Consider the following 13393-nt stretch of genomic DNA (forward strand, 5'->3'; position numbering starts at 1 on the left):
GTTCCGGATTCCCGAGGGCCGAGCTGGAGAAAGCTCCCCCAATCCCGGTTGGAGAAATTTATTCAGTAGACAGACGTTTCCCACATCGTCTCCCATCTTCCTTCCCAGGGCCACCTCGGTTTCAGGCGCTGGGCCCAACAAGCTCAGCCTTGTGCAGACAGCTCTGCGCCCGCACCGCCACTCTAGAACCCTGGGCATCTCGTGCAGATGCGCCTTTAGGAGCTTGCATGACCCCGGGACCCCCGCCCGTCTTGATGCCAAATGGTAGCTCACTAGCGTCGGGCCACCTCCTGGGTGTGGAGAAGGCGCGCCTAGAACTAGGAGCTGTGTTTGGTGGGGACTGGTCCCCCACCCCCACCCCGGGTTGCTGTACACAGGCCCTTCGAAGGCCAGGCCAGGCCGGAAGCAGGCCTCAGGCTCAGAACCAGTGGGTAGCAAGCCTCAGCTGCAGTGACAACAGGGAGTTACCCTGAGGTGGAGCTCAATGGTAGAAGGCTTGCCTAGCACACGCGGCATCCTGGGAGGGAAGATGAGGGAGAATGTCAAAAGAGCACCTGCCCAGCCCTCTGATTTTGGCTGTAGCTCAAAAGGATGCTCCTGAAAGCACTAATGTTGCTGAAGGTCCTGGGACACATACAGCCATAGAGGCCACGTTGGTAAGAACAAGAGGTGACTAAAGGTTTATAGGTTTATCCCACAAAACAAGACCTTCTTCTTCCTTTTTTTTTTTTTTTTTTTTTTTTTTGGAGACGGGTCCTGCTAAGTCACCCAGGCTGGACTCAAATTCATGATTCATGATCTTGCTGCCTCAGACTCCCAAGTAGCTGGGATTCCAAGCGTGCATCCGTGCACCTGGCAGAACACCATGCAATTTTCTGTCAAGACTGGTGAATCCAGGAAGACCGTCTTTTTTTTTTTTTTTTTTTTAAGAATATAGGAAGACAGTCTTGAGGGAGGAATTCCTTCACTCTTTTCCAGACATCCTTGCTCAGAGAGTTCGGGGAGGGTACTTCCTGTATCTCAGGGACAGGTAACTTTCGTGGGGAATTGTTCTGCCTAGATCGATCAAGGCAGTCTGGGCTCAACATTGCTAAGGAACAAGCTGTGAAGCACAGTGTTGGATCCCAACACCTCCCTGAGCTTGCAGAACTCCAGCCTCTGCCCCACCCTTGCACAGGGGACTAGCAATTTAAATGTTATCACATTTCACTGATTATCAATCATTTAAAAATACTGCCAAACTGTTGAAACAGTTGCACATATAATACTGGTATAAGTTGGTATAACCATTCAATTTCAGTAATAACAATCCAGTGGTTATCAGCATCCTCACTACATAAACCAAGCAACACAACCAAAAACATTCATAAACAGCAGTGCTTCTTGTGAGAATCTATTTTAGGGGAACAATCCAAAATACAATTTAAAGACAAAAGTTTGCCATAACATTGTTTGCAAAATCTATACTGTCCTCAGACCTCCAGCCTTCCAAAACGGAGCTTAGAGGGGGCTCTTTGCCTTTACAAGCAATTGTGAACTAAGTGACTAAGTGTTCTAGAGCTAGGGATGTAGCTTGGTGGTAGAGTGCTTACGTAGCATGTTCAAGGCCTTGGGTTCCATCTCCAATACCAAAAAACAAAACAAAACAAAAAGTGTTGTCCCCACTTGCCTACTTAGTGCTTTCAATACTTAAAACAATATACTTCCAGGTGGGGTACTACATGTGATCCCAGTGACCCGGGAGGCCAAGGCAGGAGAATTGCAAGTTCAAAGCTGGTCTGGGTAACTTAAGGAAACCCTGTCTCAAAAAATAAAAAGGCTGGGGATGTAGCTTAGTGGGAGAGCTCCCCTGGATTCAATCCCCAGTAAAACAAAACAAAACAAATATATTGATGTCCAGGATCTGCTAAAACCCATTACTTAATTAAAACCAGAAACAACTTAAAACATTCAGTGTTCAACATTAAAATAATATTTCTGTGAAGAGGAAATAGACTAAGCCATTATTTATATTCAAAATATTGAATAATGTGAGAATTATACCATTGTGATCTTAAGTGGATACAATGCAGCATTCACAGGTCCTGGGACACACTTTCTGGGATATATACATCTATACATTACCTGAATGCCCCCAGACCCTTCTTTTGTATCCTCACTGAAGGCACAGTGATCGGTGTCAGCAGGCTGGCTCATTGTTGTTGTTGTTATTAGATATACATGACAGTAGAGAATATTTTGAAAGAATCTTTTTTTTTTTTTTTTAATTCTGGAGATTGAATCCAGGGGTGCTTAACCACTTAAAAAGCCATATCTCCAGCCCTTTTCTTATGTTTTATTAGAGGCAGGGTCTCGCTGAGTTGCTTAGGGCCTCACTAAGTTACTGAGACTGGCTTTGAACTCACAATCCTCCTGTCTCAGCCTCCTGAGCCGCTGGGATTACACCCGGGTGCATTTCGGGCTTGGGCCACCACACCAGGCCCTTATTCTGCCTTGAGAAGCACAATGGAGAAGAAAAGGGACAGGTCAACTCATGAGACCTGAACCACTGTCCATGGATCCACTGCGGACCTCCACCAATGCCTTTTCTGCCCTCCACTGATGTGGGGGTGTTCTTTTGTGTTTCTTTCCTTCTCCTTTTCGCTCTTCCTCTTTCCATTTTCTTTAGTGGTCTGATGGTACATATTAAGCAACCAGATATTGGGGAGAAATTTTATACAAATCAGTAGTCCTAATTTGTACCTTTTGTTAATTATGATGGTGTAAATACTCCCACTAGGGCCAATTTCAAACTACCAATGTGGGTCACTGAGCAGAGTTGGGAAGAGATGGGTATAATCAGTGCTTGCCAGAAAGGATGAGCTGGTTTCCACACACCGCTGCCTTGGTACCATTGCTGGAAGAAGGAGGAGTATCACATCCTCCCAAGTTAACCAGTCTTGCCTTTGTCTCAGCAAATGAACACAATCAGGAGGCAAAAACTGAACATGTCTGAACTCACAGCACATTCTGAGTCACCATCTTGAAGCCCCAGAAGCTGATCCTAGTCAGACTTTGTCTACACCCATTTTTATGGACCCTTCGCCCCCCCAACATTGTTCCTTCTTATAATCTGGCTTCCATCTAGCTACCCCCTTAGTTGTCTGTAGTGTCTGGATTCTAATTATGTACACAATTCAGGGGTTTTCCTATGGAATCTTAGGTCCTATGTCAACCGGCAATGGCTGGATAAATTGGGTTATGAGGGAAAGGGAATGTTATGCAGTCAAATTCCACAAGGAGGAGGTTGCTGGGATCCACACTCCTTTCTCTCCCCTCAGTCTGCAACAGGTTTCACCCTGACAGAATTTCTTCTGAGGAGATCAGCACAAATCTTAAATCTGAAGCATACTGTCCCCTCCGCTCCTGGAGCTGGGCTATCTGATATACTCTGTTTTACTAGGTGTACTCAAAGGGGGTTTTCCATCCCTTCTTCTCGGATGTCTCTTGTTCTTGCAGATTCAGTCTACTCTCAACATCCCCTGGTCCTATTATTTCCCTTATTCTGAGAAGGGCAGAAAAGACTCAAAGCATTGACACTTGAAGCCCTAGACTGGTCCTCAGTCTAAAAACTAGGCTTAGAAACCAACATTTGCAGCTTGCTTTCATCAAGTGTCAAGAGGCCATCTTTTCTTGTCTTGAAACCTTATCATGCACTCAGGGATAGGAATTTCTTCTGCCCAAATCTTATAGTATGGTAAAACTTCTAGCCAGTCTATATAGCTCAATGGGGAAGACCTACTTATGGATGCTCAATCAGTAAAGCTTTTGCAATACCAGTAAAACATTTTTGAGCAAGAGGTTGGTGTTTATGACTTTCAGAGAAACTGCTGCTGGAACCAACTGGTTAGTTTGAAGGACCTCAGAGCCTCAATCCCACCGCTTATTGCTGACATCATAAAATGAGTAGTTGGATTTCCGTTTGTGTCTTATTGCTCTCAAAGGTTTCTGCCCAGGCTAATGACACTAATAATGCTTTTCACCGTAGTGCAGAAGAGGGATGTTATTATATTTATAGAATGAGTGAATGACATAGTATGCAAAATATCTAACTCTGAAATTGACTTGCCCAGTGGAAATAAATTGTTGGGGTCTGGGGACTATAATTCAGTGGTGGAGGGCTTGCTTAGCTTGAGGCCTAAGGTTCCATCCCCAGCACCACTTTGTACCCTGAGAACCTTACATTATATATTCTAATAAAATTCTTGCTCAGAACCTTTCCCAGTCTAGTGTGAGTCATCATTTGCTAGACTTAAACATTTTAAAGCTGGCATGAGTCAGAGACATTTAGCAAAAATTATTAAAATGTTACTTTACCGGGAAGTAGTAACAAAATATAACCAGAAAGTATCTACAAAATACAACCAAACTGTATGAAAGCACTGTAGCCCTATAGTCCAACCCAGTTGATTTTACTTTTTTAGTAAGAGCAGTTAAAATTCCTCAAATAAGCTTTTGGCTGGAATTTGTTTTGAATTGGATACAGGGCAGGGGAGTGGAGGGAATATGTTCCTTCTGAGTGCAGAATGCAAATAATGTGTTCCCAGTATGAAAGTATCTATAAAAATACTTCTCTAAATATAACCTCCCTCAAAACAGTCAAATGGAGATTTTGGACCTCAGGATTTCTACTTTAAAAATACAAAGAAACAGAGGCCCTCCCTACCTCTACAGCTAAGAATGAGAAGCTTGCTTATTTATTTTTCTGCTACAGGGATTGAACCCAAGGGCACTTGACCACTGAGCTACATCCCCAGTCCTTTACATTTTGAGAGAGGATCTTATTAAATTGCCTAGGCTGGCCTTAATCTCATAATCCCCTACTACACAAGTAGCTAGGATTACAGGAGTGTACCACTGCACTTGGCTTTCAATACAAATTTTCAATTGTTACTAAAATTGCTAATGTCTGGGCTGGGGTTGTGGCTCAGCAGTAGAGCACTCAGCAAGCGTGTTTGAGGCCCTGCCTCAACACCTTATTGCTGACATCATAAAATAAAAATAAATAAAACAAAGGTGTTGTGTCCAATTACAACTGAAAAATATTAAAAAAATTGCTTGGGGCTGGGGATGTGGCTCAAGCGGTAGAGCGCTCTCCTGGCATGCATGCGGCCGGGGTTCGATCCTCAGCACCACATACAAAGAAAGATGTTGGGTCCACCGAAAACTAAAAAATAAATATTAAAAAAGTTCTCTCTTTAAATAAATAAATAAACTGAGCCTGTCTCAGGTATTTAAAAAAAATGCTAATGTCATTTATTTTGCTGAGCCAGGAAATAGTTATCCCTGGTTATGACTCTTAAATTTAATTAATTTCCTTTAATCCAGAATAATTTCTTCCTTTTTAAATGATAATGACTTCAACTCAAGAATCCAGACTGATGGATTATGGAAGGAACATAACACATCCTGCATTTGTCTGTTTCCTCTTACTGTTGTTTAACTTGCTTCTCTACTTCCTTTGAGCTAAAAGTTAAACCTAGATGCTTATTGGATTCAGGCTATATTTTGGCAAGGTGCTGTGTGTTCTTGTTATCATCTCATCAGGAAGCACCTAATATCAGGTAGTCCCATTAGTGCTGCTAGATTTGGTCACATGATTATGGTGGTGACAACCAGAGCTACCCATTGCTGGGACTGAAGTTTTACTTTCAGGTGATCTGTGCAGCAACATTGGTGCACTGAGCTTAGACTTAGACTGTTCCTTGAAAGGCTTGCACAGAAGGGTTTGGGATCTACTAATGATCTTTGCCTGGTCAGTTATTTCATTGATGATTCAGGCTCTTGATTGAAACACTGAATCCTCTCAGGGTACATGCTGATATGTAGATCAGTCTTTTGAGACAATGTCACCACACTGTTCCCCAGGAGGCTGATTTGACACTGTATTTCAGGATGGGGCTGAGCAGAAGGCTGGAAATCAGTCCATCCCAGAGGCATCAAGCAGCAGGCTCCTGAGGGCAAAGACAACATGGCTTTTCTAAAGGCTTTGATTACATGAATCTACAAAGGTATAAAACAAGAAGAGTTAATAAACTGGATGGCAGAGAATTACACAAAGTAGAAAATCCAATAAATTATCCATGTGAAATGTAGTTATTGTCATCAACTGAAGGTCCACTGCCCAAAACACCAAAGACACTGGTATACCATGAGGAAAACAGCTTAAGGGTTTCTGATCTCTGAAAACTCAAGGCACCATCTGTGTGACAAGACCACTCTCAAGGGCCAAGGACTTCTGGGCTGCAGCTCAAGGAGGCTAAGTATTACTCCACCCAGATATTCTAGCCATATCTGTAAGTTAGAGCTAGGTTGTGAACAGTACGCTCAAGAAGAGACTCCTCAGTTGGAGAACAGGACAATCCAAAAAGTGCAGAAAGGAGGAAAGATCCCCACACCCACCACAGCATCTCAAATCCAAGGTCCCAGTTATGGGGCTGGGCAAAGACCACTTAATTATGTTCAACAATAAATAGGCTAAATGTTAACAATGTAATTTCTTTTTCCTTTGGTGGAGCTGGGGATTGAACCCAGGGCCACATGCATGTGAAGCTAGAACTCTACCAACTGAGCTATATCCCCAGCCCCAACAATCAAAATTTTAGACAACATTGCCATTAGAGGCTTTAGATTGGAAAGTAATCACCTATGGCAAATAGAGATCTTTTAAACCTTCACACCCATTAGGAATAAATTTCTTTTATTAAAAAATATTTTTTATTAAAGAATTTTTTATTTTTGGCATTGCTGGGGCCTGAATCCAGGGCCTCACTCATGCTAGGAAAGTGCTCCACCGTTGAGTTACATCACCAGCCACCCTCCCACCTCTTTTGAGACAGGGTCTCAATAAGCTGTACGTGCTGTCCTTGAAGTTCTGTTCCTCCTGTCTTAGCTTTTTGAGTGGCTGAAATTATAGGCATGCACCACCATGCCTGGCTGGCTGAGTTTTTTTTTTTTTTTTTTAATGCAAAGACTTTTTAGCATGCTTAACGTAGATATAAGGCAGGAAAAATGGGAACTATTCAGACATGTGTAACAAGTATGCAGATGCCATTTATTTGGTCCATAAGTACAGTATAATCATTTGAGTTTTACAAAACATCAAATATAAATAACCTGAAATTGTAACAATACACAAAAATTGTTTTCTTACACAGACATACCAGGCAGTACAAACTGAAAATTTGAGTAAATTAACATTGTTTTACATTAATATACATAGTGCCAATTAACATTTAAAAACAAGTTTCAATGCATAGCACTTGATATTTCTTTGAATCTGTTTCAGTCAGTTAAGAATATGAAAATGGTTAGATCTAGGCTAAAAATAATTCTTCTTCTAGCCAAAAATAAAGGCATAATATTTATAACCAGGTATCAACTTTACTAAACCACAATATTTTTGAACTATTAAATGATACCTAAGGGTATTTACATTAAAAAGGCAACATGCATTGTGGTGTTTCATCTCATGACTGGTTATGCACACACTTTGTTCAAAGGGTTTTAAAACTATACTCCTACTTTCAATACAGCATACGCCAATGTTCTAATAGTTCTAGCAAAATGAATGCTTTCAAAGGGAGCAGAATCATTTTCAAGTCACCGTTGTCATTATTTTCCCTTTGGAACAAAGGACATAACAATCTGGTCCTGCCCAGATGAACTAACGTTTCAGGAGGGTTTCTTGCTCAATCTAATGCTATGACATCATCAAGCTCTTCCATCTGCTCTGTACGTGACCTCTTTGCAGTGACATTCTCCTTCTCATCTAATTTCCTCTTGCGACTTCTTGTTTCTTCACTGATATCAGCATTATTTGAAGGACCTTCTTCATCTGAATCAACTATGAGTACATCATCTTGCTCTTGTGCTTATTTCGGGGAAAAAAAAAGATTAAAAGTGTGGGAGTTATTAGTGGTTCACCAATATTTTATATATACTTTAAAGCTAACTCTCTGAATTTATATCAAACTTAATAATGGCTATTCTTAGGAAACCGTCCCTTCTCACGCTACTTACTGTTTTAAATAACAAGCACCTATCCTCCCCACCTTTTTCTTTTTTGAGGGGGGGTTAACTGGGTATTGAACCCAGGAAAAGCACCTATTTTTTTTTTCTAAGTAAAAGAAAAGTGGTAACAAGCATTATATAATTCAAAGGAATTATGCATCCTCAATGCTATCATTACCTACTCCAAACAAAAAGCAGAGGGTGCATATCCTAATAATGTGAAGGTAACAACATCAACAACAATAACGTAACAAACAGCACTTACAATGTGCCAGGAACTGTTCTGAGCCCTTTGCATATAACAACTCATTTAATCATCACAACAACCCTATAAAGAAGATAACATTATTATCCATTTTCCAGAAAAGGAAAGTGAGGTCAGAGATTGACTTTCTTCCCAGGGTCACACTACTGCAAAAATGACGCCAGGATTCAAGCCTACAAAGTGGGAGCTCCACATCTGATGCTCGTAACCTTACACAATAAAGTAGTTTTATCTCCCCCTCTACCAAAATCAAAAGCAAACTACCTATCTTACTACTAATAGCCTCTTAAACCTGCCTACCTCAAAGGATCAATAAATGTTTACTTCAAATTACAAATTTTAAAAAGCTAGCATAATAGTTTCAAAGGAGCCTGTTTTGGAGGGGGAAAAGCAGCCCATAGGAGAGCTAGTCCATCCCCACACTCTCAAGACTAGAACAAAGATTAAATATATTCCAAAGAATGCAAAGACAGGGAGTCAACACAATGGAAACAGAGAAGATAAAAACTGATAGGAAACTTTTAGTTTCATGAATAAAAAAAGAAGGAGGGAAGTAAACATTCAGAGCATAGAAAAGAATGAGTTATTTAGAAAAGCACCAAGCTTCAGCACTGACACCAGGGAACAAATCCCTCTGATACACTTTACCAAACGCTAAAATCCCATACTTACCAAGCACCTGTCTACTCAAAATAGACACATTGATTTGTTGCTCCTAAATAAAATGAGCAGCCTACTATTTAGTTATCAAGTCAATAACAAACCAGCATACATCTCTAGTATTTTTATGAATTTCTACTTCAATCAGCATTCTTAACTATAATTATAGTTTGTTTCTCCATACTTTTTGCTTAGTGGATAATTAATCTGCTGGCTGAGGCCAGGACTCACCCGTAGAGGTGGAAGGCTGGGCTCCATCATCACTACCATTGGTAATGCTTTTGGCAGCATCTTCAGTTTGTTTGGGCCCCACTTTTTCTGGGCCATCACCAACAACTTCAAATTCAACATCCTTTTCTAGGTCTTCACTGTGAAAGAATTGCATACCATAAAACAGGACCACTGCCACAACTATTTACAAAGCAAAATTACATAATTCAAAGGAATTATGCATCCTCAATGCTATCATTACCTACTCCAAACAAAAAGCAGAGGGTGCATATCCTAATAATGGCAGTGAAGGTAACAACATCAGAGACACTATTCTCAAAAGTTCCAAGTATATGCTGCGTACAAAATACATATCCAGATTCAAATTTTTAAAAATTACAATAAAAAAAGACTGTGATTTAATTTAATGCCAAAACAAATGTACTTTCATATTAGGGACTTGCTTTAAACAAAGAAAACAAAACAAAAAGCTGAATAACTTCTATTGTTTATGTAGAAAACTGAGTCTGAAACCGTAGCCCAAAATAATTTCTAAGATACCATTTTTCAGGCACTATGCCAAAAAATTGTAATCACTCTACCAAAGCAGTTTGGTGTTTTAGGGATTAGGGTTATATGGTTTCTGGGTTACCCACCCATCTTTCTAGACAGCACCCCACTTTTGTACATGAGTTCCCAAAAACATGTATGAAAGTTTAATGCATGAAAGTCAAACAAAAGACTTACATGTTTTAAGGGGGTTCTGTTCCCAGAGAGCTAAAAAATATGATAAAAAAAAAAACCCTAATTATGCCTCCTCTTTTAGACACCATGTGATATTTCTTTATTATGTCCTCTCACTGTCTTTTCTTTCAAAACTGAACACAGCATGCCACTGGTAGCCAACTGGTGTCCAACTGAGGCTTAAGATCACACCCCAGTGATGTCTTTCTCTAATTCCATTACTTCTTACTAGTAATCCATATTCAGTCTTTCCTATTACTTTATGACTTTTGTTTTGTTGGACGTGGGGTGGACAATACTGGGAATTGAACCCAGAGTCACTACCACTGAGCCACATCCCCAGCCCTTTTCCTATTTTGTGACAGGGTCTCACCGAGTTGCCAAGACTGGCCTTGAATTCTGCCTCAAGCCTCCCAAATTGCTGGGATTATAGGCATGCACCACCATGCCCAGACATTGTTTTTTGCTTTTTATAAAACAAGTATAAATAAATATTACCTTCAAACAATGACACAAAAGACTACACAGGTTAGTATAAGATGGCAATGTGGGCAAAATGTTTGGATACCAAACACAGTTATTACCCTTCATGGAGGACCATTTGCTTTGTAACTGTGCCGTATATATTTATGTAAATAGTCTAAAACATAAGTACATTCAGTGCCTTGTTTTCTAAGTGGGTAGGAAAAAATACCAAAGAGAAAAAAAATACATGACTAAGGAATCTGTACAGGATAGCTCTTAATATTTTAGTTTTTATTACAATAAAAATCATAAAATTATTTGTTGTATGAGGGAAAGTAGTTCTATCTTCTGAGTAATTTAAAAAATTAACTATTTTATTCCAGTTTATTAAAATGAACTCACCACTGATTAGAACTACTCAAAAGCCTATACTCTAAGTCATACATCAGCCACCATTGTTGATGGATACCCTTAAACATTTTTTGCTTATCCCTTTTATTTCTTGTCTTATTTTATTTTATGGGGGTACCAGGGATTGCATTCAGGGGCACTCAACCACTGAGACACATCCCCAGCCCTATTTTATTTAGAGATAGGGTCTTGCTGAGTTGCTTAGCACCTCGATTTTGTTGAGGTTGGCTTTGAACTCTTAATCCTCCTGCCTTAGCCTCCCAAGATGCTGGATTTACAGGAGTGTGTCACCACATCTGGCCCCTCCCTTTTATTTGTGAATCCCCAAACTTCCTATAGGTCAAACTTCAGGTAACTCAATGGTCAACTCAAGCAAATACACTTCCAGTTTTTAATGAACAGTAGGGTTTACTGGTAGGAAAACATTTTCCCTCCACCTTGTCTTAAATTTGTATATTCCAATTTCTTATACATAAAATATTAATAATTCCTACCTATGAAGGATGTTGATCAATAAAGTATAGTCCTGAAGGAAATCATCTGCTTGAAGCCGGCTGCCATTTCTAATTCCAAATTCTGACAACTTCTTATGATTATTAGCTAGAAAATGTGAAAAGAAATGTAGATCCTTTAGTTATGTCTTCATGGAGCAGTCAAGTTACTTTTAAGCTAAACCCCTGGGACTGGTGTTAGCTCAGTAGTAGAACATTTGCCATGTGATGCATTGGGTTCCATCCTTTGCACCATATGGAAATTTATAAAAAAATAAAGATATAACCAAAAAGATTAAAAAACAAACAAAAAAAAAATAAATCCCCAACCCCTTGTAACCCCAGTGACTCAGGAGGATGAGGAAGGAGGGTCCCAAGTTCAAGGCCAGCCTCTAAACTTTGCAAGACCCTGTCTCAAATTTTTAAAAAAGGGCTGGGGGTGTAGGGGTTAGTAGCAGAACACTCCTGGGTTCAGTCCCCAATAGGACTGAACAAAACAAGACACTCCTCTATCATGAACTATGTCCCTCCAAAATTCCTACTGCCAGAACCACAGAATGTTACTGTACTTGGAGATACAGCTTTATGAAGATGTAATTAAATTAAAATGAATCCTTTACCAGTAGGCTTTAATCCAATCTGATTGGTGTCCCTGTAGTAAGAAATTTAAATACTCAGGGATGTGCTTTCACAAAAGGAAGGCCATGTGAACACACAGTGAGCCCAGGAGAGAGGCCTGAGAAGAAACTAAACCTTGCAACACTGTTATCTTACACTTCCAGTCTTCAGAACTTTGAAGAATATAAATTTTTGTTGTTTAAGCTGCCTAGGCTGTGGTATTTGTTCTGGTAGATACAGCAGACAAATACACTGAAACTATTAGGTACTTAGGAATTCAGTCAATGAACACTTAAAATTACCAAAACTACTACAACGGGACCAAAGTGAGAAATTCTGAGAAACTTTTCTCATTCAAATCAAGTTAATTCTGGAGTCCTAGAAAAGTCAAAGCAACTTTCAGAATTGTCTGAAATATATTCTACTTGTAAAAAGGTATCTGTGACAACCTAGTACACTTTTTAGTGAATTTTACAATTAGATAAGATTCCAGCACTGTATCAAGGAAAACAAATGGACTTTTCATTTTTTTTCAACAAGAAGCCAACAAAATGTCCCCCAAATAATCAGTTCAATTTATTCTCTTCTTTCACATATCATTCCTTTCATTTCTTTTCTTCATCGTCCTCTTCTTCTTCTTCTTTTTTTTTTTTTGGTAGTTGGGACTGAACTCAGGGGTACTCAACCACTGAGCCACATTTCCAGCCCTATTTTGTATTTTATTTAAAGACAGGGTTTCACTGAGTTGTTTAGTGTCTCACTGAGTTGCCTAGCGCTTGGCTCTTTGCTGAAGCTGGCTTTGAACTTGTGATCCTCCTGCCTTAGCCTCCCCAAGCTGCTGGCTTCACCTATCATTTCTATCTTAAAATCCCCAGCATGTAGCACACAGTTCTCAGCATTCAATAATTCTTTGTAGCCAGGCACACCACGTGCACATGTAGTCCCAGCTACTCAGGATGATCCATGAGTTCTAGGCCAGCCTGGGCAACACAGTAAAACATCACCTCAAAACAAAAACCTTTGCTACATGAATTGTAAATACTCCACTGAAGAACAACTCCACCAAATGACTTTCTGGTATCATATCTCTTCCCACTATTCTAAGGCCTTTTTGTCTTAATTATCCTTTCTCTCCTGCTTGTCTAAATGTTCCACTGTCCTGGCCTAAAAAAAGCAGCTAAGTTTCATTCAAAACTTCATCCTCAGGATAGGCAAGTGCTCGGTGACAGATTGCTCAGCACTTGCCTAGCCTGTGAAAGGCCCGAGTTCAATCCCTGGAACTGCAAAAACAGGGCTGAGGTTGTAGCTCAGAATAGAGCACTTGCCTAGCATGTGTGAGGCACTGGGTTCAATCCTCAGCACCACATAAAAAAATAAAATAAAAATATTAAAACAACAACAACACTGCTTCCCCAATTTAGTGCCAATTTATATTCCCTCCGAAGTCTATTTTATTGAATATTTGTTATGCGAGGTA

The 13393-nt window shown here is 40.0% G+C and overlaps 1 protein-coding gene across 2 annotated transcripts in view; it reads right to left on the reverse strand.

Annotated features, from left to right (window-relative positions):
* Window positions 1–7072: 7072 nt before the first annotated feature.
* Window positions 7073–13393, reverse strand: part of Uba2 (ubiquitin like modifier activating enzyme 2) — a 46684-nt gene continuing 40363 nt past the window's right edge. For both annotated transcript variants that reach the window (XM_026391221.2, XM_026391220.2), the window contains exons 15-17: window positions 11302–11407; window positions 9209–9345; window positions 7073–7912 (exon numbers count right to left, since the gene is read on the reverse strand). In XM_026391221.2, coding sequence (XP_026247006.1) covers window positions 7731–7912; window positions 9209–9345; window positions 11302–11407 — 425 coding nt within the window. In that variant the 3' untranslated portion in view covers window positions 7073–7730. The remainder of the gene's footprint in view (window positions 7913–9208; window positions 9346–11301; window positions 11408–13393) is intronic.

Source organism: Urocitellus parryii, chromosome 15 (assembly GCF_045843805.1).
Source record: "Urocitellus parryii isolate mUroPar1 chromosome 15, mUroPar1.hap1, whole genome shotgun sequence".
Classification (NCBI taxonomy): Eukaryota; Metazoa; Chordata; class Mammalia; order Rodentia; family Sciuridae; genus Urocitellus; species Urocitellus parryii.